Source organism: Talpa occidentalis, unplaced genomic scaffold, assembly GCF_014898055.3.
Source record: "Talpa occidentalis isolate TD23 unplaced genomic scaffold, MPIMG_talOcc4v2.1 talOcc4.2, whole genome shotgun sequence".
Classification (NCBI taxonomy): Eukaryota; Metazoa; Chordata; class Mammalia; order Eulipotyphla; family Talpidae; genus Talpa; species Talpa occidentalis.
The window spans coordinates 19,033,163-19,056,956 of NW_023602073.1; the positions used below are offsets into that span (position 1 = coordinate 19,033,163).

Genomic DNA, 23,794 nt, shown 5'->3' on the forward strand with positions numbered 1-23,794 from the left:
CAGAGCAGGGAACAGAACAGGTAGACTGATGAAATACACTGCTGAGGAGAGCAGCGGGCAAGTCAGGAGAGGTCTGTTATGCCATGTGGGTTTCTCCCTGGCCGGCTGGGATCGAGCCCATGCTGCAGAGGCTGCGGACAGCTTCACAGTGCGGTGCTCAACCGCCTGCGTCACTGGGGAGGCCCAGGATTTCTGGTTTTTCTTCTTAAACTCAAACATAATACCATCGCATTAACTGCTGTATGAACCTGAGTGACTACTGCACACTTTGCCAGCATCATCGAGATGATGACTGGACATTTTCCAAGTTCCCGAGTTCTCAAACTCTGGTTACTTCTCTCTCAAAATCTTCTCTTTTATCCTCAGTATTGGATTAATTATAACCCTTTTTGTGACACAAAGATTCATGCAGAACAGTCCTGCTTTTTAAAAATGGATAATTAGGTGTAGTGTTGCATTGTATTGAAGAGCAACATCATACAGCAGCTAACACGAATGAACTTGGCTATATGCACTATCTTAGAAAAACCCACCTATGTTTTTTCTTAATTCACACTCAACATTACTTCTGACATGAAATATGTGGGGAGGGAAGGTTCTTCAATAAAGCAGTTAAGCAATTCTCTAACATGAGCTGGATATCCTATAACTGAATCTGTTTATGGAACTATCTACCTTGAGTGGCTTCAGACCCTACACATTAAGGATCCGCACCAGTCTGCCCACCCCCACTATAAATGCTGGCCTCAGGACAGCATCTGTCCTTCTGACCACTGGCTATATGTCAGGATTCTTGCAACCTCCTTCTTGGGTTTAATAATTTGATTTCACAGAACTCAGGGAGACGCTGATTTACACTTATTGGCTTATTATAAAGGGTATAATACAGGATGTGAATGAACAGTCAGAGGAAGAGCTACATAGCGTGAGGTCCAGAACAGTCACAACAGCAGCAGCTTCTGCCCCATGAGGTGCAACACTTTCCCAGCATCTAGATGTGCTCACTCACCCAGAAGACCTCTGAATCCCAGGCCACTGGAAATTTTATGGAGCCTTTATCACATTAGTATGATTGATCACTAACTCAATTTCCAGCCCTTCTTGCCTCTACAGAAAATGGGAGAGGGAAGGTAGCATCAAATGTTCTAGGCTTCTAGTCATGGCTTGGCCATTCTGGTGACCAGCCCCCACCCAGGAACCCAGTAAGAGTTACCTCAGAACAACATTCCTGTCATCCAGGAAATTCCAAGGGGATTTAGGAGCTCTGTGTCAGACACTTGGGAAATTACAAAGGTGTGTCAGGCATAGGAATAATGTGGTAATAATACACCTGTAATTCTCACCCTAAATGCATTAACTCATGGTGGAAATGAAGAAATGTTAGGAAAAGCATGTCAGAAAAATGCCAGACCCCATCTTTCAGAAGAACAAAGGTTCTGAGGGTGCAGAGATCCCCGAAACATACAGACACAGGCATGGGCGCCTGCTGCTGCCCACAAAGTGTACTTTGAAATTCCTAATCCATGAACTTCTAGGTCAAAATGGACTTTCTTGGGGACCGTTTTTCAATATCCCTGAAAAGTGTCTAAAAAGTGCTAAGACAACATGTCATTGGTTTCTAAGATGCTCTTGAAACAAACATAAATAAGCACTTTACAAAAATGAAAGTGCAAATGTTATTAAATGTGAAAATATGCTCCATTTGATTAAGCATGAGGCTAAATTTAAGTAAAAACAGGCAGTTGTTGACCCAAGGCTGCCCATGACTGTGCAGGTGTCTCTTTTCACAAACCTGACCCTTTCAGAGGCAGCTTTGCCTGCCCACCTGTGTCTGTGCAAGCTTCCTTCCCTTTTTATAATAAGCCTGCCCTAAAAATAGATACTAAATAGGGGTCTCCCCGGTGGCGCAGCGGTTGAGCGCTGGGTTGCGAAGCTGCCCGCAGCCTCTGCAGCGCCGGTTCGATCCCCGGCTGCTCCCCAGCCACCGGAGGAGGGTCCCACATGGCGCGCAGACCTCTCCTGCCGCCCGCTGCTCCCCTCAGCAGTGTACTTCGGTCCTTCTGCCTGCTCTGCTCCCCGCTCTGGCTCTGGTGAATTCTCTCACCCTCCCGTGCTTCTGACTGTACCCAGTGCTTGTATAAATAAACAGATAAATCTTTAAAAAAAAAAAAAAAAGAACAATTAAAAAAAAAAGAGTTGTTTTTAAAAAAAAAATAGATACTAAATAAATACTGTAAGATTTCAAATCATAATCATCAGGCTGACAAAAATTCAAAAATTCTGTTGTCTTGGTTTCTGCTGATGCCTAGCAGCTGTTTGTTAGTGTATAATAAAGTATCCCCAAACTCAGTGGTTTATAACAAACATTTCATCTTCCTGCTCGCAGGCATGGTGATGGGCTGTGGTGATGGGCTGTGGTGATGCTGTCTAGAACCACAAGTTGAGTTAGCTCACATCTGGGCTTCGGATGTGGCTGCTACTCCATGTGCTTCCTTTGGGGTCCAGACCACAATGCCAGTCGCTACACTGAGGCCTGTTATTATCATAAGGATCACAGAAGGGACAAGCCAGACCCCTCAGGCACAAGTCAAGCCTCAGCTTGCACTGCAGACAGCAAGGTACTGGGCAAACTCAACATCAATATTCCCCTCTAGAGAACTGCAAGGTCAAATGGCAGGAAAATTCCGGGGGGGGGGGGATTCAATTTTTCGGTCTTTCCTCTTGTCTCAGTTATTCTCCCTTCTCTCATGTACAGACGTTAACCTCCTGGCCAAAATCCCCCAAATTCTTATCTGATTACTGCTCTCTACATTAGGACCAGATACATTTTCCTTCATCTAGAGTCCCATGAAGTCTAAAAAGAGAAGTCTATTATTTTTTTTCCTGATCCCTTATTTGGATCCCCTATATTCCTCCTATAAGTGAAGCCATCCGATATTTTTCTTTTTCCTTCTGACTTATTTCACCGAGCATAATCTCTTCCAGCTCCATCCATGTTGCTGCAAATGGCATGAGTTAATCTTTTTTGATTGCTGAGTAGCATTCCTTTGTGAATATATATAAAATCAACAGACAACTATAAATCTGAGACATTCTGCAGAGAAGGAGGAGGGAGAGGGATCAAAAAAGGGGTGGAAGAGCAGAAGGGACTATGGTGATGGTCACGGGTGAACTGGTGGTGGGAATTTTAGGGGGACTACACCTGAGAGAAGAAAGCATACATTGTACAAAAATGAACAGTGATGTCAAATACATAAAAATTAATTAATTTTAAAACAAAGAGAGAAGTTATCTGCTCTCCAAACATACACATGGCAAAATTGGGGCTGACAGTGAATGCAGCTGTGTAAAGACAGCGCCTCCTCTACACCCAGTAACCTCTCTTGCCTGAACCACAGAGTGAGGAGAGGGGCTTGCTAGACCAGCAGGGCCGCCTGCATTTAAGACTTGAACAGTGACCCAATGACTTAATGTCCTTTCCAAAGGTGCAAAAGTGTCGGCATACACGAAAGGAGGAACAGCAGCTACGGGGAAGTGATAAATGAGTTTTGTAATAAGGGAAATCCAGTATCACAGTAACATCTTGAAAGAGGCTCAGAGCAGGAGCTCGTACTGTATCTTTGCTCAAGTGTGCCAGAGGCCTGAGAGAGCAAAGCCATATGTTCGCAAAGATCACGCTGCTTCTGGAACCGGACAAGAGGGAATGAAGCCTGCAAACCTGAATGGCCTCACTCTGGGAGACGGACTCTCTGATTTTGAATGGCTGTTTCCGCCTATGCTCATTACACTAGGCTCTTTATTCTTTTTTAAAACCATGGAATGTCTATTTATTTAAGAAGAGTCACATTTCTTTTGGTAACACTGGCTTATGTTGTTGTTACTATTTTGCAAGCATAGGATCCCCTTCTGGTGCTATTACCCAGTGCTCCCACCATCAAAGCAGCCATAGCCCATGAGCCATGGGCCCCTTCCCCGCTGAGCTTGCCCCTCCCCTCCCCTAGACTCCTCTCCGCTTCTGAAGGCTTCAGTTCTATAGTCTAGCACTTGGTGAAACATATATGGAGGAACCGGTTTTACTCTACTTTTGAGTATTTTAAATTTTCCACAATACAATATGTAAAAATATTTAAAACATCTGTATAGTTAATGATATTTATCTCCTCGACTTACCTATAACTAAGAGAAATATATCAAAACTTTCCTCTATGAGGATGGGTTTGTCAATTTCTCTCTATAGTTCCAACAAACTTTTGATTTATTGAAAATCTATTCTTGGGCCTCCCTGGTGGCACAGCAGGTTGATGCAGTGCTATGAGGCTGTCCATTGCCTCTCCAGTGCAGCTTCAATTCCCTGTCCACCAGGGAGATACCCACATGGTGCAGCAGACCTCTCCTGTCTGCCCACTGCTCTCCTCAGCCATATATTTCAGTCAGTCTGCCTGTTCTGTTCCCAGCTCTGTCTCTGATGAATCCTCTCATCCTCCCGCGCCTCTGGCCTGTACCCCAGTTCTTGTATAAATAAATAAATCTTTAAAAAAAACAGTCTCTTATTAATAGTTACATAGAAGACTAGAGTTTTTATTCTATGAAGAACTGACATTTTCATTCACTATGAAGTGATTTTCCTATTAATATTTTTGTAGTAAAATTTAGTTTTTCTGATGCTAATATAGTTACCGGCCAATATCCTGTGTGGTCTTTCAGGACAAACCTTAGCAATGACAGGACTGTGTCTGGCAGACCTCATGAGGAAAGCTGCCCTCCCTGTAAACTCCGGAGGGAGGTGCCAGCAAGGACTCAGCCCCAAGCCCACCCCCACCAGGTCAGCCATGTTCAAGCCTGCCCATCGCTCATTTCCAGCCCCCGCGCTCCGCCAGGAAGCTTCTTTGTCATGAGTCTAAATGGTTGCTACTCTCAGGGGCTTCAAGGAGCCTTCCTTCCTGGGGCGCCCTGACTAAAGCACTTTGTCACACTCTTACTCGGTACTTCGCCACTCGCTGTCGCTAGCTGTGGATTCGTGAAAAGGCAAGAGCCTTTAGTTCGGACTTCTTGGCAACAAGATAATTCCCTCCCTCTGCGCTGCGTATCGTCTGACCCTCCCTCCCCTAGCCGTTCCCTAAGGACAAGCGGAACACGAAGGAACTGATTCCTTTCTCTTTGGACTCTTGTCTGACTGTCATGGGGGGTGAATAAAGGCTTGATTATTACTTGGAGTGTGGCCTGATCACCACCTTGATATTTGATAGCGCCACAGTAACTATGCCAGATTTGTTATCCTTGATTTTGTTTTTTTTTTTAAATTTAGATTTATGTATGCATACAAGAACCGGGGTGTAGGCCAGCAGCACGGGGCGGTGAAAGGATTCACCAGAGACAGAGTGGGGAGCAGATTGACTGAAATACACTGCTGCGCCATGTGGGTAGCTCCCTGGCCAGTCATCGAACTCGTGCTGCAGCAGCTGCGGATACCTTCATGCGTCTTAATCCCTTGCACCACCAGGGAGGCCCCTGTTATCCTTGATTTTGCGTTTGACTCGTTTGCCTGATTTCTTCCTTATTCTTTTATATTTCTGTGCCTTCACAGATGATTTCCTTAGGAGGATTTTGCTTTCATTATTCATACTGATAATCTCTGTCTTTTAATTCAGTTTAGTCTACTTATATTTGTTGGGAACATCAATATTTGGGTTTTCATCAGTTTCTTCCCTTGTAGGGTTTGGTTTTGTTTTCTCATGCCTTTATGACTTTTTTTATTTCCTTTATTCCATTCTTCTCTATACATTTTAGAAAATTTATGTTTTCATCCATTTTAGTAATTATTTTTACTGATATCATTGTTTTTGGTGTACAATTTCACTACAATGTATCAGAGATGGGCGTTTTTGAAAATCCTTTTGTGTACATTGGACTTCAAGATTTTCATGATTTTAAATTTTTTTAAAGAAATCCATAATCGGGTCATTATTTTCCCTATTCTGTTCTTCAAAGAATTTAAAATATTTTCTTCTCCTGATAGCTTATCTGTTTTAAATTTCCATCTTCTGACTTCTATGCTACTCTTGGGTATTTTCTCAATCTCATTATTCTTTTGTAATTAAAGTTCAGTTCAATTTTTTCTTCAACTGTGCTTAATCTGTTTTTAAATCCATTACATTTGAAAGTCAATATAGATAAATATCTTTCTTGCCTAGTTCTTCCTTTCTCTCACATCTGCATATTTGTTATCAGTGATTTCATCTTCAAATTCTTTATTTTATATAGCAATCCTTTGTTTATGTAACAAGTTTATTTAAAGATTCTTTAATAAGTTTTTTTTAATTCTGTATGAAACAATTCAAAACACTACTATCCTTGAGTAATTAAAACAATTTGTTTGTTTCTGTTATCTCTTATCAATAAAGGCAACTTTTCAAAATCTGTGTTTTAATGTTTGTTTGAAAGTCTTGGCTTCACACAGTCTGTAGAAGTTCTGTATAAATTCAGAACTAAATTAGAGAAACTCCTTCATAAATGGTTTGATTAGCAGATGATCAGAGGGTTATCACTGCCTTGGGATGTCTCAGATCATCTTAAGTATCTAGTCATTGAGTCCTTAAACTTAGCTTCCTGATCACACTGTACGAATAACAGATCTGTTTCTGGCATCTGCCTCACTCGCTTCCTGTTGCTCAGGTTCCAGTTTCTCTCCCTTTCCTCCCCTGATAATATCATGGTATCTTCCTGGGAATCTCATTTCCTCTTATAATACAAATGATGCAATCAAAAGCAGGTCTTATACAGGAGTTTATTCCTCTACAGTAAGAGTACTTAAGGAACTTAAAGGACATTATCCATAATGATTAATATTTTTATGATTTGATTCAATTGTTTCTTTATTCATTCAATCTACAAATTTGAGTCTTTATAGCTGTTAAACATGCATATGCAAAAAAGAAAAGAAACTAGATCATTGTTTAACACCATAGACAAAAATTAATTCAAAATGGATAAAAAACTTGGATGTAAGACCAGAAAATACATGGAAGAAAACATAGGCAATACACCCCCAGACACTGAGCTCAGAAGCATCTTTGGCTACTTGACACTATGGCAGGGGAAATGAGCAAAAATAAACAAATAAGACTAAAAAGTTTTTGAACAGCAAAAGAAATCACCCTCAAAACAAAAAGGCAACTTACTGATTAGGAGAAGATCGTACATCCAACAAGGGCTAATTCCCAAAATATATAAAGAACTCACACAAATCAACAACAAAGTACAAACAATCCTATCAAAAAATGGGCTAAAGCCTGAAGAGACTCTTTTCCATAGAAGACATACAGATGGCCCACAGGTTCATAACTGGAAACTGGGCAAAGGATTCTGATTTGACAAAATAGAAGCAAATTGTAATTATCACAGTTCCCTATAAGTTAGGGCCCCTTGAAGAAGTGGCTGAAACCGTATGACAAGAGAAGTATATGATTAACCTGTATATCTTGTTCAAGAAGTACTTAAAGAATGATGACAACATGTCAAAAGGACACAGTAATGTGGTTATGTAAAGTACTAACATCAGAGGAAGCTGAGTAAAAGATCTGCACACACTCTCTGCACTATATTGCATCTCTTTTGTAAATCTGAAATTATTTTTAAAGGAAATTTTTCTCTAAAATGGACATAGAAGTCAGGCTGAAGCAGTTCCCAATGTACAAATGTGGAGTAATTTGAATATCCAAGTAAATAATGACACAGCAAGTTTTCACTTAACAGCAGTAGGTAGTTGGAAACTACCTCTAAGTGAAATGAAGTATAATGAAACAGGTTCTCCAATAATGTCATTTCATTGAGCATTTCATTGGGCACCGTTTTTCTCATCAATGTTACAATGAAAGATCATATCCCAGGATGGGCTATATTAATTTTTTATAACCAATTGAATAAATAGGAATCCACATAGAGAGAGAGAGAGAGAGAGAGAGAGAGAGAGAGAGAGAGAGAGAGAGAGAGAGAGAGAGAGAAAGAAAGAAAGAAAGAAAGAAAGAAAGAAAGAAAGAAAGAAAGAAGAAAGAAAGAAAGAAGAAAGAAAGAAAAGAAAGAAAGAAAGAAAAGAAAGAAAGAAAGAAAGGAAAAAAAGAGAAAGAAGAAAAAGGAAGGAAGGGAGGAAAAGAAGGAAGAAGGGCAGGAGGGAGGGGAAAGAATTTTTCCTTATAGTAGGAAAAAGAATGGACAAAGAATGATGAAATTAGAAAGTCATGGTTATAACTATTCAGCTAGGAAAATTCAATGAGTGTTTAATCAACTGAGAAGAGTTTAATGAAGAATGAGATGTTTACATTTACCACTCAATAAAATACTTCTTAATTATAATAAGACAAAAAGAGAGAAAAAATTTTTCAGTGAGGAAATCTGAAATATGACTACCTTAATCAAGTGATCAAGGTTCATATCATCTGTAATGGGTCAAAGTGACATATGCCCTCTTGATATTTTGCCAAAGATGTGCATCTTATCACTCATAAGGAAATATCAGATAAACTCACTTGAGGAGTTTGGGTTATTTTATAAGATAACTACTGTGTATTTTTTAAAGGTGTCAAAGTCATGGGAGTTAAGTGAAGATTAAGGAACTTTTTCAGATTGAAGAAGACTAAAGAAATACAAGAAATAAATACTATACATGATCCTGATTGGATCATTTTCCTATAAGCAATTTTATACTGCTATGTTATTATATTGTTAAAACGTTGCAGTGTGTGAATTAAATGTTAGCAGTATATAAATGTAAATTCATAATTTTGATGGTTGTAGTGTGGTTATATAGAAGAATCATCAAATTTGTAGGAAATACACTCAAGTATTTGGGTGTGATGGAGTAAACTGCTCTCAAATGATTTAGGAAATTATTTATGCAATACTCAAATCTTCTATAAGTTTGAAATCATGACAAAACTCAAAATGTTAAAAAAAAAAATGCCTCTGGTGCCTAAAAGAACACTCAGTCTTTTGGAATGGTGTCAGGGTTGCCTAAATGTCCTTTGCCTCAAAGGTGAACTAAAGGAGAGAGGCAGCTCATTCAAAACGAAAACGAGGGACCCCATCCCTGCACCCCCATACTCCTTTTCTTCTTCGTGTCCCACTGGTCTCCCTTTCTGGACAGAGCAGTAAACTTGTTTAATTGCTTCCATGTAACATATACTCCCAAAGGCTTTTGTGAAGAGAATAAAACATTTTTTCAATTCTCTAACTGAGACGTTCAGTAAAATGTTAAAGTATAAATGATCTTTCTTACTTCAGACTAGTCCTTTAGGAGTCTGAAGATCTGATCTCAGACTCCTGGGTGGGGTGTGCTGAAGTTTACTAGGGGCCTCGCGATGGCCCCACGGTTGGGAAGCGCACCAATGGAACAAGCATCTGTGTTTCAGCTCAGCACAAGTTGAGGGTCAAAGGAACTGTGGCCGGGGCTGTAGGCGTGAGTCCTATGCCTGTTTGGGGAGCAGCTGTGCTCTCACGCTGGCCTCCTTGCAGGATTTATTTGCAAGTCCAGAAGCAATTTACAATGGAAAGTCACAAAAGGGCATATAGCCTCAAGAGCAGAGACCACTTCCCAGGTTTCTAGGACTAAACTGATTTTCAGAAGAGCAAGAGAAAGGATGTAAGAGGAGAAGTAGAAGTAAATCTTGGTGATATTGTCTCATGGATTCGTTAAGAGGAGGCAAGTAATATTATGATTTTAAAATATTAAAATTTTATTATAATCTTTGTTATTTTCTAGCAACAAATTATTTTTCTTATCCTGTTCTACTTGTCTCTGAACCATAAAATAGGATTGGAGTCACCCTTGGTATGGTGTTATTAATGGTTGTATTTTCCTTTGACATAGGCAGGGAAAAGAGTGTAATAGGGATAATTACCTGAGGAAAGAATTACTGGACTGAAACATGACGTACGATAGTGTTGGGAATGGCAAGGAGACAATCATACAAATAGAATTCATGTAGACAAATAAAGTTCTAAAATTCCATCTTCTGGCATTCCAGACAAAGCTCAGATTTCTGGATTCCAAAACAGAACTTCTATTCAACCTTCAAGAATTCTACACATTCATTAGTTTTCGGAAATATTATACTAAAATTGAACGTCAAGTTGTTAGCTTTAATTTTAGAGGGCATATTTAGATATTGCTGATAACTTGTAGACAATCCATATGTTTTAAATGTAACTTGTATGGGTAAAATATGTTTCAAAATATTTTTCAGTTGTAATACTGTAAGAAAACTCAATGCAAAAAGATAAAATCAGATAATTGGGAAATTCACCAACAATAACTGATGTATCACACTGGATAAATTTCCTTTCAGTTTAATATTTCATGAATTCCAGCTAAAGTAGAATCAGGTTCTTATTTTTTTATTTGGAAAGTCTATTGATTTTACTCGATACCATTATTCTTATCTCTAAACAGACTGGTATGACAGTTTCTTCATACCAGTTTCTCTTCTGAGAACAACCGAGAATTTTAAAACTCTCATATGGATTGATAATTTATGTAGCTTTTGTGAACAGTCATCAAAAACAGATACAAAATAAAATAAACCAATTAAGAAAAATGGATTGTTTCCCAAATCTTTACAACATTCTATAGATTTACACCTCTATGGACTAGTCATCTTAATTTTTTTAAAGTTTGAAAATTCCCCAAAAGCTCTTTTTAAGATAAACAAATTTATTTATATATATATATGATCTTATATATGTGTATACAGAATACCATTGATTTGATAAGTTGGAAGGATGCAGATGCCCATCTGCCTAATAAACCTGTTCACCATGAGATGCTCGAGAAACTTCGTATTCGCTTGGCCCCCAAATTCAATGATCTCCACCAACCCAAGTGCATTCTTTTCCCTTGGTAATCCCATTTCATTAAGTATCAGTGCAAACAGCCAGACAGGAGGTGAAGATCCGGTCTCGCTACCCTCCCATCTCTCATCTGATAAATCTCTCCGCGGGGGACTCTCTCCAGCTTCTCCTTGTTACCGCTCTCCCAAGGAGCAGACCCTCACGGTTTTTCACTTCGATTACTGCGGTCATCTCATGATTGTCTCCCATTTTCCATTATCATTTTCTTCCAATTCACTGCAGCTAGAGTAAGTTCTAAATTCCAAATTCTATCATGTATCTACTTTAAATCACTCAGTGATTCTATTAGTATTTACATAAAACTCCTGAACATGAGCAAATGTTGATATCAAAAGAAAAAAATATTTGAAAAATTCAGCAACAATAACTGATTTAACGTACTGGATAAATTCCCTATCACTTCTATATTTCACTAATTGAAGCCAAAATGAAATCAGGTTCTTTTTTTTTTTTTAATTTGGATATACTAGCCTTTATTGCAGTGAATGTCACCTCTAACACATTCAACGTTATCAAGCTATTTAAACTTCTCTCATATGCCACTTTTCTTTTTTTCTTTTTGCCTCCAATCCTATCATGTTAAAGTTCTTATCTGAGATATCACTTCTAAGAACACATCCTCAGCCCCTGAGTTTTAGGTAATGCTCTGTCTGTATCCGTGTATCTCTCAATCATGTGACAACTTTTTGTTGTCTAAATCCCAAGATGGACTATAGTGTCTGTGAGGGGAAGGGTCACTGAAATTGTTTGCCATAGTTGCCCCAGAATTTAGCAGAGTGCCAATATGGTAGACACTCATATTCTATTTTTTCCCAAATATTCTCTGAGCTTCCCTTCTATGTAAGCAGGACATGTGTAATTGACCACACTGCTGGAAGCTTCTGAATAGATATGACACTGGAAAAGGTGAATGAAATTTTAATCAAGAGAAGGTTATGGATGAAAACAAAATTTAAGTTTTTCTTTTAAAAAAACAAGCAATATTATTTGTTGCAATGGGACAGACAATAACAGAGAGAAGAGAAATAAGACTCTGAGATTACAGATGTGGTCAGGCAGAAAGCACACTGAAACAGATGTTTCCTTCATTTTTTTACTCCCAACAATCAGAAGCCAAAACTTATAGAATGCACTGAACTTCACAACTCTAGTTTCTCCTGTTATACTGCCTTGATGAAGTTGGTAATTGGAAATAAAAACCAAAAATTCCACATGTAAACACAACAAAGTACACCCCTTTAAAGCCTAACAGTTCTTAAATCACACTGGATCAGAACCCCAAGAATACAACTATTGCCATAATGATAAATCTTTGAATGACTGATACTTTTATCTTTACCCAAGTGTAAGGGGTATTGTTACAGCTGCCATCATCCCACTGGACAGATAAGAACACTCAGGTGAATGACTTGTCTAAAGCCACAAAGCTACATACCAAAGCTGAACCTTCAAACTAAAACTAATCTGACCAAAGTAGATTCATCCACTTTGCTTCCTTCCCATGAATTGGGAACATGGAAACAGATTAACAGTAGGAAAGTATCACCATGCCAGAGTCACTCATCAATCAATCCCAAATGTTCCCAAATTTCAGAACCTATCTTGTCTCCTTATGGAAGTCATTGAAATTTATCTTGAGTTCTGAGCCTAACAATCTCCTGAAGCCTTAATAATCTGCTTGATAACTGAAGCTTTACTAGTTCCATGATTGGAATATAGCTGGGTATGTCTGCAATCAGTCTGCCAGAAAGGCTGAGAAAGTCCTGATAAATAATTCAAAAAACAAATGAAAAGCATATATTTATTTTATTTTATTTCTATCTTCTGAACCAAAACATAAACTTCATTAATCCTTGAAACAACTCTATGATGTGGCAACTATTGTTAGGACTGTTTTACAGATGATAAAATTGAGGCACAGAATGTTTAAGTAACTTGCCCAAAATTGCCTAGCTACTCAGTAGCATTTCTGGAACACAAAACTAGGAAGACTCTCAAAGATCTGTTGTCCACTCAAGTACATAGTCAGAAATAGTTGAACTATTTCAGAATGAAAAGCTGAGAGCTATTGATTTAGTTAAGCATCAGCACTTGAATGGTATCTGAGTGAAGTATACAGATGTCACCAGGAAATTTTTGAAACAAATTGGGTCAAAATGTCTGAGAAGGATTAACCAAGACTGCAGAGTAACAAACTGTTAATAATGTTGATATTTTCTTTGTTTGACAAATTGGCAGCATTTGACATTTCTTGGTCAAATTGTCTTTATCAATCTTGAAATGTTATTTGGGTTGAGTTCCATTTCACAAGGGAATAGAAAAGACAACAATGGAATAAAAACAAGAGAGGGCCTCTCTGGTGGCACAGGTGGTTGAGCGCAGAGTTGTGAGCTGTCTGCAGCCTCTGCAGTGCCGGTTCAATCCCTGCCAGCCTCGGGGCAACCCATATGGCGAGCAGACCTCTCCTGTCCACCCGCTGCTCCCCTCAGCAGTGTATTTTGGTTCTTTTGCCTGTTCTGTTCCCCGCTCCATCTCTGGTGAATCCTCCCACCCTCCCGCGCATCTGGCCTGTACCCTGGTTCTCGTATAAATAAAAAAAATCTTAAAAAAAAAGAGAGAGAGAAAGGTAATAGTTTCATGAAAGTAATACTAAATCAGAACAAAATAAGGAGTAGGTTTTATTACATTATTATGATTTGGTTCAATATAATTACATGTATAATTTCATCCTTACAATACTCCTCTATGTATTTTATATTCCTATTTCACAGATAAGGAAACTGAGAACAGAACAGCTAAATATCTTTTTTTTTTTTTACTGAATTAACATTGTATTAACATAATATATATGTTGGGGGCCTCCCTGATGGCGCAAGGGGTTAAGCACCACACTATGAAGCAATCCACAGCCTCTGCAGCATGAGTTCGATCCCCAGCCCACCAGGGAGCTACCCACATACCCCAGTTCTTGTATAAATAAATAAATCTTTAAAACAAACAAAAAAATTAAAATAAAAATAAAAAAGCTTTTGAGGGTCTCCCTGGTGGTGCAAGGGGTTAAGACGCAACCCATGAAGCTATCTGTAGGCACTGCAGCACGAGTTCAATCCCCAGCCAGGGAGCTACCCACATGGCACAGCAGATCTCTCCTGTCTCACCCCCTGCTCCCCTCAGCAGTGTTATTTCAGTCAGTCTGCCTATTCTGTTCCCTACTCTGTCTCTGGTGATTCCTCTCACTCTCCACACCTCTGGCCTGTATCCCAGCTCTTGTATACATAAATAAATAAATCTTTAAAAAAAGATAATATAAATGTTTCAGGCAGGCACCATTCAGAATCAGCAGATTGTACTATTACTACATTTAGTACTAAATGTACTATTACTACATTTAGTTCACTGCTAAAAGTGCAATTCTATCCTCATCATAACAATTTCTCCCTATTTACCCACTCCCCTCTCCCCTTTCCCTTCTAGTAACTAACTCGTCTTATAGTACAAAAGTTTGTTTTTTGTTTTATTTAGTGTATCTTTTTTTTAAAGATTTATTTATTTATGCATACAAGAATGGGGGTACAGGACAGAGGTGTGGGGAGCGGTGGTAAGAGGATTCACCAGAGATAGTGGGGAGCAGAACAGGCTAACTGAAATACACTGCTGAGGGGAGCAGTTGGGAGACAGGAGAGGTCTGTTGCGCTGGCTGGGAATAGAACTCATGCTGCATAGGCTGCAGATAGCTTCACAGTGCTGTGCTTAACCCTTGTGCCACCAGGAAGGCCCACTTTAGTGTATCTTTTTGTTTGTTTTCTCTATATACCAATCTGAGTGCGATCAAAGATGTGATTGTATTTCTTTGGAGCAGTTAAATACCTTGACCAAGGTCATACAACTAGTTAGGATCGAGGCATGATTTGAACAAATGTTCTATGTAATATCTAGGCTTTAATAATATACTTGCCTTTGCTGTATATTTTGTTTTTACATTCTTTCTAAGTATTTAGACTGTAACTTTCAGTTTTTAAATATGTGTTCTTATTGAAATAATAAATGCAAATGTTAAGACAAGTAGTTACTTATATATATTGCATCATGTAATATATAATATCAGCACAGTCCAAGGCTAAAATTTTTAACTTTGTTTTAGCTCATTTTAATAATTCTAAACATACACAAATATCTCAACTTCTTAATCTAACAATTTTAGCTATCTCTTGATTTTTTTTTTAAGATTTATTTATTTATGCATACAAGAGCTGGGGTATAGACCAGAGAGGCGGGGGTTGGGGGGGGTGAGAGGATTCACCAGAGACAGAGTGGGGAACAGAACAGGCAGACTGACTGAAATACACTGCTGAGGGGAGCAGCGGGCGAGACAGGAGAGGTCTGCTGCGCCATGTGGGTTGCTCTCTGGCAGGCTGGGGATGGAAGTCGTACTGCAGAGGCTGTGGGATTGCCTCATAGTGCAGTGCTTAACCCCTTGCACAACCAGGGAGGCCCTCTTAATGGTTCTTTAGCTGATACTGCCAGCTATCTTATTATTATCATTCTTCCAGTAATTATGGTAACTTTTATGATACACTCCGATTTCTGCACTTCGCTTCGGCACATTCGGAAGTATTCTTGTCTTTCTTGTTCTCCTTCTACCTCTCCTCCTATCAACCACCACCCAGCTGTTTGCAACAGTTAACTTTAACCTTGTCAAAACTGACCTCAGCTTAAAATGGCTTATCAGAGAGATAAGAGAAAATCAAAGTTCTTCCCATGTGTCTGAGCATGTTTTCATCAATCTGAAACCTAAAGAAAATAGTCAATAAGCAAGAAAAATAAACAAAACAAAATAAATAAAAAATAAGAGCAACAAATAGTATCTGCCACTGTGTATGTGTGTATGTGTCACATAATACACATTTTGGTTATAATGACTGATTTAAAATGTTTACAAAATGCATGTAGATTTTTTACATATTTTTACTATTTTGGTCATGGAAAATAGTCACATTCTAGTAATTTTGATCATAATCCTTTTGGGTAATTGTTTTAGGTTATATTTGCAATAACTAGTTTTTAAAAAAAAATTATTTTTAGCAATTTATCTTGGCCAACTACTCTGTTATGTTTGAATTCATCACATTTTCCTCTAAAATCAAGCAATTTGTGAATTTTTAATTATGTATTTTTACTTAAGAAAACTGAGCATTGATGACATTTCCTTAGCTTAATTTATCTTGCATAGACTAATGTATTCTTTTATTGGGACCAAACCAGTGATTCAAGGACTCAAAGCTTTTAAATTCACCTTAATTACTTACATCATTTAGGTCATGGGTTAATATATCAGCTTTCTGTCTTAGCCCCCTGCTGTTAGAAATCTGGCTTGAGCATTAAACAAGTTTGGATCCAAAACCCATATCTACAACTTCCTTGCTAAATTACTTAATGCCTATACCCTTGCAATGCAGTCCATGAAAACAGTTAACATAGTGCTTGACACTAAAGGTTTAATAATATTGATAGTCATTATAATTTCATTTGTGTGGGTTTTTGATAAATGTCTGTTCCTCCTTCTAGACTCGTCAATGAGGTCAGTTACTATTATCTAATAACTGTTAAATCTCTAGCAGACAGTACAGTGCTTGGCACATAATTAGTAATTTTTATTTCAAAGATAATAATCTTAACTTCTACACCCTAAGACTATAACAACATAAATATTAGCAGCTCTTTTCAAATCACTTAGAATATAACTTCCAGTCAAAAGTTTTCTTCTTAGGATATCTGGAAGGAAGCTAACTAAAACTGATTAGTCTTTACTAATAACACTGCTAATGTTTATATTCAAAATGGCATGGGAAAGCTATTCACCTTGGATTGATTTTTTATTTGTTTGTCACTTAGTTCTTTCTTGGAGATGAGAAAGCATATTATTTATTTAAAACAACATGATAGCATCCTTTGTCATTGTATTAAAATGTCCAAATCATAGAGATTATGATATAAATGGATATTGATCATATTATATTTACATCACTTATTATTTTATTATAGCATTTTCTGTTTTATATTAGCATAAATATTAGTCATATTTAATAATTTTATAGTATATGTCCAGTTCAAAATTTGATGTGATGAAAGGCTCTAAGGCTGCCTCACAGTGATAGTGTTAAAGTATAAAGTATAATGATAAACATCAGTCATAAATGGAAGATATTGCTAAAATAATTATTCACTGAAAACTTTACATAATTTTTCTTTCATAATATGAGTATACTTTTGTTTGTAGATACTAATATTAAGGCCTTCATACACAGGGTAAAATAGAAGAAGGAATCTCAACATTTACAAAAGAATTTATATATTGTTAGGGATTCAACTGTTGAAAATTAAAATATTGTGCCTGGAATTCCAGCAAGTAAAATGAAATCAGCCTTTACCTCTGTTTTCACTGCTATGCAAAAAATCACTTTTGAGTTCTATTGACAGACATTTCTGACAAAGAAATGCTTTCCTAAGTGTGAAAACCTAATAAGCATCATTAATCAACTTCATGGTTAATAACTTCAAATTTAAATGATATGAGGGCTTTTCATTTTGGGGGCCAAATAACTACAAAGATTTAAGGGAAAACAAGCTGGTCAGAGTGTAGAAAACTTATTTCTGTAATCTCTCTTAACAAAACCTTAAAAATACTCTAAATATCCATAATATCCAACTACAGAAAAATGTTGGAAAAAAAGACACAGCTATGCAGACATTAATGCTTATTTTTTGAAAAAATTTTAAAATAAAGCAAATTCTTGAAATTTAAAATTGACTGAAAGGAAATAAGAACACTGATTTGGGCTGTGTTAAATTACATATACTCACAGAAAAGACTGAAAAGAAACAAATCAATATCACAATAGTGGCTGTTCTTGTGGTGTGGGTAACCTTTTCCTTTCTTTCATATATGTCTATGTTTCCTAAATAATCTATAATGATCTGTAATTTTTTTGTAGAATCTAAAAAGCCAAATAAAAAGAAATGTTCTTCCTAAAATATATAATCTGTATCTGCACAGAATATTGAAATTTTATTATTTTCCATGACCATTTGATATTACCCTCATCTCTCTTCGGATCCTTCTGAGGCTTCTTTACGAACACGGTGTGTTCCTATATGCTTCCCTGCAGGCACGCACTGATTATCCATTGTCATGACCAACCAGAGCTGCCACCAACAGTTCATCTTGTTGGGATTCTCAGAAAGACCCTGGCTAGAACATATCCTCTTCGTGTTTGTCCTCATCTTCTACCTCGTGACCTTAGTTGGCAACATCGTCATTATCTTAGTTTCCCGCCTGGACCCCAGCCTCCACACACCCATGTACTTCTTCCTCACCAACTTGTCCTTCCTAGATCTCTGCTTTACCACCAGTTCTATCCCCCAACTGCTTTTCAATTTAGGTGGCCCCGACAAGACCATTAGTTACACGGGCTGTGCCATCCAGCTCTTCATGTTCCTGGCATCAGGTGGCACAGAGTGTGTTCTCCTGGCAGTCATGGCCTACGACCGCTTCACTGCCATCTGCAAGCCTCTCCACTACTCTGTCATCATGCACCTTCAGCTCTGCTGGAATTTGGTGTCTGTGGCCTGGACTGTTGGGCTCCTCAACTCCCTGGTCATGTCTCCAGTGACCATAAAGCTACCACGATGTGGGAGATGCAGAGTGAAACATTTCCTGTGTGAGATGCCAGCTCTAATTAAAATTGCTTGTGTGGACACGGTGGTTGTGGAGAGCACTGTGTTCATTTTGTCGGTTATAATTGTCCTGGTGCCTCTGTCACTTATCCTTGTCTCTTACTGCTACATCACCCTGGCAGTGCTGAAGATCAAGTCAACTGCTGGAAGAAGGAAGGCTTTCAACACGTGCAGCTCCCATCTCACTGTGGTCTCCCTGTTTTATGGGAATATTATCTACATGTACATGCAACCGGGAAATAACTCTTCTCAGGACCAAGGGAAATTCCTTACCCTCTTCTACAACTTGGTGACCCCCATGTTGAACCCTGTCATCTACACGCTGAGAAACAAGGATGTAAAGAATGCACTGAAGAAACTTGTGTCTAGCAAGTAAGGTGACACGGACTTTGCCTAAGTTTGCTTCTCTGCTTAGTGAATAGAAGTAAGTCATTCTTGAGGTGAACTTCTAAAACCCATTTACATATTGCAACCTACCGAACAAAAGCCTCCAATGACAGAATTTTGGAATGTGTATTACAAAACTCCAAATACAGTCCTGCTGACTAGCTAGACCATAGGTAAAATATAATTTGCATGATATCTTAGGTCTTCACTTCAAGTTTGCCTTATTTCCAAGTTGGCCACATCTAATTAAAAATCCAACAAAACCACAAATCAATATTTCATTGCTGTGAATAGACTGACTGATTTTATTATGTCCAAATAAAATAGGATACTCTTCTTTCTCAATGACATTCTGTGTAATTGTCATTTGTATCATGGCATTGAGCCAAGAGAGTGCCAAAGTACTTGTCTCCTGATATCTTTCAATTTTATTAGGTGGAGAAGATAGAGCATTAGCTTAGACATGTTCTATGTTATCATTTAAACTATGATAGCTCAATATTGTTTCTCTGACCAGTTGCATTAAAATTATCTGACACATATTGCTGCTGTTATTTTTTATATAGAGATTCTCAAGTCTCAACCACTGGAGTCTGATATTTAGAAATTCAGGAAATATTTTGTGTTGTGTGGTTCTAGCAAAAATTGCAGTTTGAAAACAATCCACTCTGACTCCTTTCGGATTAGGAAATGTGTTTATGGTGAAACATGGCATATGGCATGGCGACAAGTGTTTCATCAACAGACCACCTTAGCTCTTAGTAGAGCTAAGATTTTTAACAGAAGTGTTTGACTGTCTCAGCATGAATATAAATGTCCCTACTTTTTAAATACAAATTTTATTTAAAGGGATGTTAAAAGTAACAGTACAAAAACAAGTGCACACGCTATGGTGGGTGTAAGGATGTATGCAAACATGGTGATTGTGCAAAGTTACAAGGGATTAATTTTCACTTAGAAATAAACTGAAAGGTATTTGCTTACTGTAACTCATCTTAAGGACAAGGATCTTTTACTGGTGATTCCTTTAAATAGCTACTTTTCCAACTAAAATTTTCAAGTATACATTTCTTAACATAGTTTTGACATAGGCATAAAATAAATTAGCCAAATAATTTTATTGTATTATTTTTTTTCTTATTGGAGATGTTTGGTTTTACCTATTTTCTTTTATTTTCTTTTTTAAGTTGAAGCAACATTGTTTACAACACTGTATATGATGAATTAAAGGTTCAGGTTTATATTCTTCAGGGGTATGTGACCACCCACACCATCCACCAAGGGACCTATACTCCTCCACACCATAGTTCACTGTTTTTAAAAAACATATTAAGTCACTATTACGGGCTAGATATCACATTAAATGATATCATTTTGCATGCAAACATAAAGGTAGTAAATGTTTATTTCTTAGAATAAACATGGATTCAGATATTTTCTTTTTCAAATTAGGTGTTTCTATCACTGGAGTTCCTCACTTTCCTCTCTATAATCACTCACATCATAGAATTTAGTGTTTCGCTATTTCTTCTTATGCCAATTACCCACAAAACCAAATTCTGTGCTAAAAATTGATTCCAAATGTTAGAAAGGATTACAAGAGTAATGGCATTTCCTGTCCATTGGGACTGAAGGCCCCAAGAGGAAGAATTTCTTTGTTCTCTTACATGTATTCAAAGTATCCTTTATCACTGAGAAAAAAAAGGTTGACATTTATATTAAATAAAATTATCAATTTGCTAGCTAGCAAGATGTTGCAAGTGTCATATAATTCCCTAAACATAGTAGGGGCTATTCAAGTTTCCTACATATGTCAGGTGCTATTTTGTTTTTTAGCATTATAACTAAGATATTCTACTATATTTTCCAACAGATTATCCTTGGAAGGTATAAAAATTACTGGTTTTTGAATACTAATTTGGTAACCCATAAGCTTGTTAAAATATTTCTTTGGAGTTATAGTTCTTTACTTTTAAGTATATAACTATATTTGCTACAAATATTAATATTTTGTCACTTCTTTTCCAATATTTATAGCACTTATTTCTAGGCCTATCTGATTTTATTGGCTAATACTACCAGAATAAGGTTAATTAATGTAGGCAATAATAACAGCTTTTTATGGCTTTTTTTTTTTTTTCCTAAAGACTTATTTAGGCATACAAGAGCTGGGGGTGGGTGGGTGAGAGGATTCACCAGAGACAGAGTGGGGAAAAGAACAGGCAGACTGACTGAAAAACACTGCTGAGGGGAGCAGCGGGTGAGACAGAAGAGGTCTGCTGTGCCATGTGGGTTTCTCCCTGGCCAGCCGGGGATTGAACTCGTGCTGCAGAGGCTGTGGATTGCTTCATAGTGCGGTGCTTAACCCCTTGTGCCACCAGGGAGGCCCTTTATGGCTTTTTTTAAGTAAAACTGAAGTTTGCTATTTTAGTAAATACTTATTTTTTTAATTAATACTATAAACAAGAGATGCTCACATACATAGCACTACTATACATTTTTTCTATTTAAATAAGTCAGGAAATCAACTAAACAACTAACTCCACAATAAGGAGACTCTATAACCATAACCGTAGGTGCCGGTTGATAACATCCAATGGGAAAACAAAGAGCAAACAGGTCTAACAACTGATAAAATCAATCAATCACATTAAGTGACTAGAATTGGGCTTTAACAATTCCAACTAAACTTTCCCAAAGAAAAGCACCAGTTGCTCAGATTTCATTTCTCATTTCTTGAGAAGAGAATCCTCTATATGTACCTATTAACTATAATAAAACAGTTATAAAGCAGGAATAAGTTTTCCATAATGCTAACAGACTACAGTAAAATACAAAAATGATAAATCAATGGCTTATCTAATATTGAACAGGAAACTGAAACTACAAAATAATTCAGACACATATTCTACATTTCAACCATTAAAAATCTAGTGAAAGGAATAGACTTTAAAGTGTTATTTCTACAATTAAATGTAATTCTAGAGACACTGATAATCTTATTAGTAGCGTGACTTTAAAAGACATATCAGATCTGTTCACTGAATAAGAATCAGCCCCACCTTCTTTTTAACTGATTCTGATACTGTTCTTTATTAACATGTTCTATTTCTATGAGTTCCTTTTAATGATATCTTAAGTTTGGTGCTTATCTTACTTATTTTAAATCTTTCTCGCCTTTAATAAAAGTGGTTTGATTTCTTTTAAGAGTACAAAAAAAGACATCATCAAACTGACCTTGAAGAAGATATATTTCATTGAATAATTCATGCTTTGACTGGATTGTGATGGTTTCAAAGACATCCACTATATAACAATATTCAAATTGAAGGGAGCATCAGAGGGGGAAAGCTGTAAAAACAGAAAAATAAGGAAATGCCGCATTAAGAAAGATATGCATGAAAGTTTACACTTTATTCTGAAGTCAATATGCATGGCCAAAGAGGTTGAAACACAAGAGTAAACTGTCATTTTTTATATGTAAGGAAAATCTTCTCATCCACATTCACAGTTTCACTTCTTACATCAATATCCACTTGTAGAGGATGTACATGTAACTTTTAATATATATAGACAGGATAATTTGCAATTATCCACCACAATTAGAGTTCAGGTTTACAGAATATCAAATTATTAATTTATATTGATTAAGCAAAATGATTTTGAGAATTAGAATGCATAGAACATGGAATTAAGCACTAGAATGAAGGATGCCTATACCAGAGGAGTTCAGATTTTAGTGTGGAATGTAGATAATTAAGAATTAATTAAAATGGGCATTGATCATTAATAATTAATAGGTAGAAAGTGTTATAAGACTTCAAAAAAGAGAACAAATGGGGATTTTATGGTATTCATAAAACACATAATTTCTTACCAACATTGCCATTTTGATTCAACATAGCATTGGAAGTTTTTTCCAGAACAATTAGCAAGAAAAAAAAAAATAAATGGGGTCTCCCTGGTGGTGCAGGCAGTTGAGCGCTGCACCGTGAAGCTGTCCACAGCCAATGCAGCACGGGTTCCATCCCAGCTGGCCAGCAAGAATCCCACATGGCGTGGGGGACCTCCCCTGTCTCGCCCGCTGCTCCCCTCAGCAGTCTATTTCGTTAGTCTGCCTGTTCTGTTCTCCACTCCGTCTCTGTTGAGTCCTCTCACGCTCCCACGCATCTGGCCTGCACCCCGGTTCTTGTATGAACAAATAAATCTTCAAAAATAAATAAATAAATGAATAAATGAAGGCAACCGAATTAGACAGGAAGAAGAAAAACTGTCTCTATTTGCAGATGACATGATATATTATACATAAAATTCTAAAGACTCCACCAAAAAAAATATTAGAATAAATGACTTCAGTAAAGTTACAGGACAAAAGTAACATACAAAAGTCAGCTGCATCTATATGCCAACAAGAAACTATCAGATAGAGAAATTAAGGACACAATCACATTTACTGCACAATAGCAGCAAACACAATAAAATAATTAGAAGAATATTTTACCAAGAAGGGGGAAAAATCTATACTGAAAACTATGATTTTGATGAAAGAAACTAAAAAAGACATGATGCATAATCCTTTCATTGTATTGTTGAATTTGGTCTGCTAGTATTTTGTTAAGAATTTTTGCATCTATGTTCATTGGAGATATTGGCCTGTACATTTCTTCTGGGATCCTTGTTTGGTTCTAGTATCAAAATAATACTGGCCTCATAAAAAATGTTTGGAAGTGTTCTCTCATCTTCTACTTTTCGGAAGAGTTAATAAGTACAG

General features: G+C 37.2%; 2 protein-coding genes across 32 annotated transcripts in view; one reads left to right on the top strand and one right to left on the bottom strand.

The window, feature by feature from the left end:
* Positions 1-23,794, bottom strand: part of LOC119251815 (olfactory receptor 2B2) — a 161,321-nt gene that overhangs the window by 47,071 nt on the left and 90,456 nt on the right. For 16 of the 31 annotated variants that reach the window (XM_054698051.1, XM_054698041.1, XM_054698046.1 and 13 more), the window contains 2 exons: positions 22,901-23,230; positions 22,261-22,374 (listed from right to left, as the gene is read on the bottom strand). The gene's annotated coding sequence lies outside the window, so the exon portion shown is untranslated. Of the gene's footprint in view, positions 1-15,608; positions 15,622-22,260; positions 22,375-22,900; positions 23,231-23,794 lie in introns of those variants that run through there. The other 15 variants (XM_037519105.2, XM_037519104.2, XM_054698054.1 and 12 more) reach the window with 2 other exon arrangements.
* LOC119251850 (olfactory receptor 2W3-like) lies at positions 18,086-19,012 on the top strand. Its single transcript, XM_037519144.1, has one exon. It carries the CDS (start codon positions 18,092-18,094, stop codon positions 19,010-19,012), a length of 921 nt encoding a protein of 306 aa, XP_037375041.1. The 5' UTR covers positions 18,086-18,091.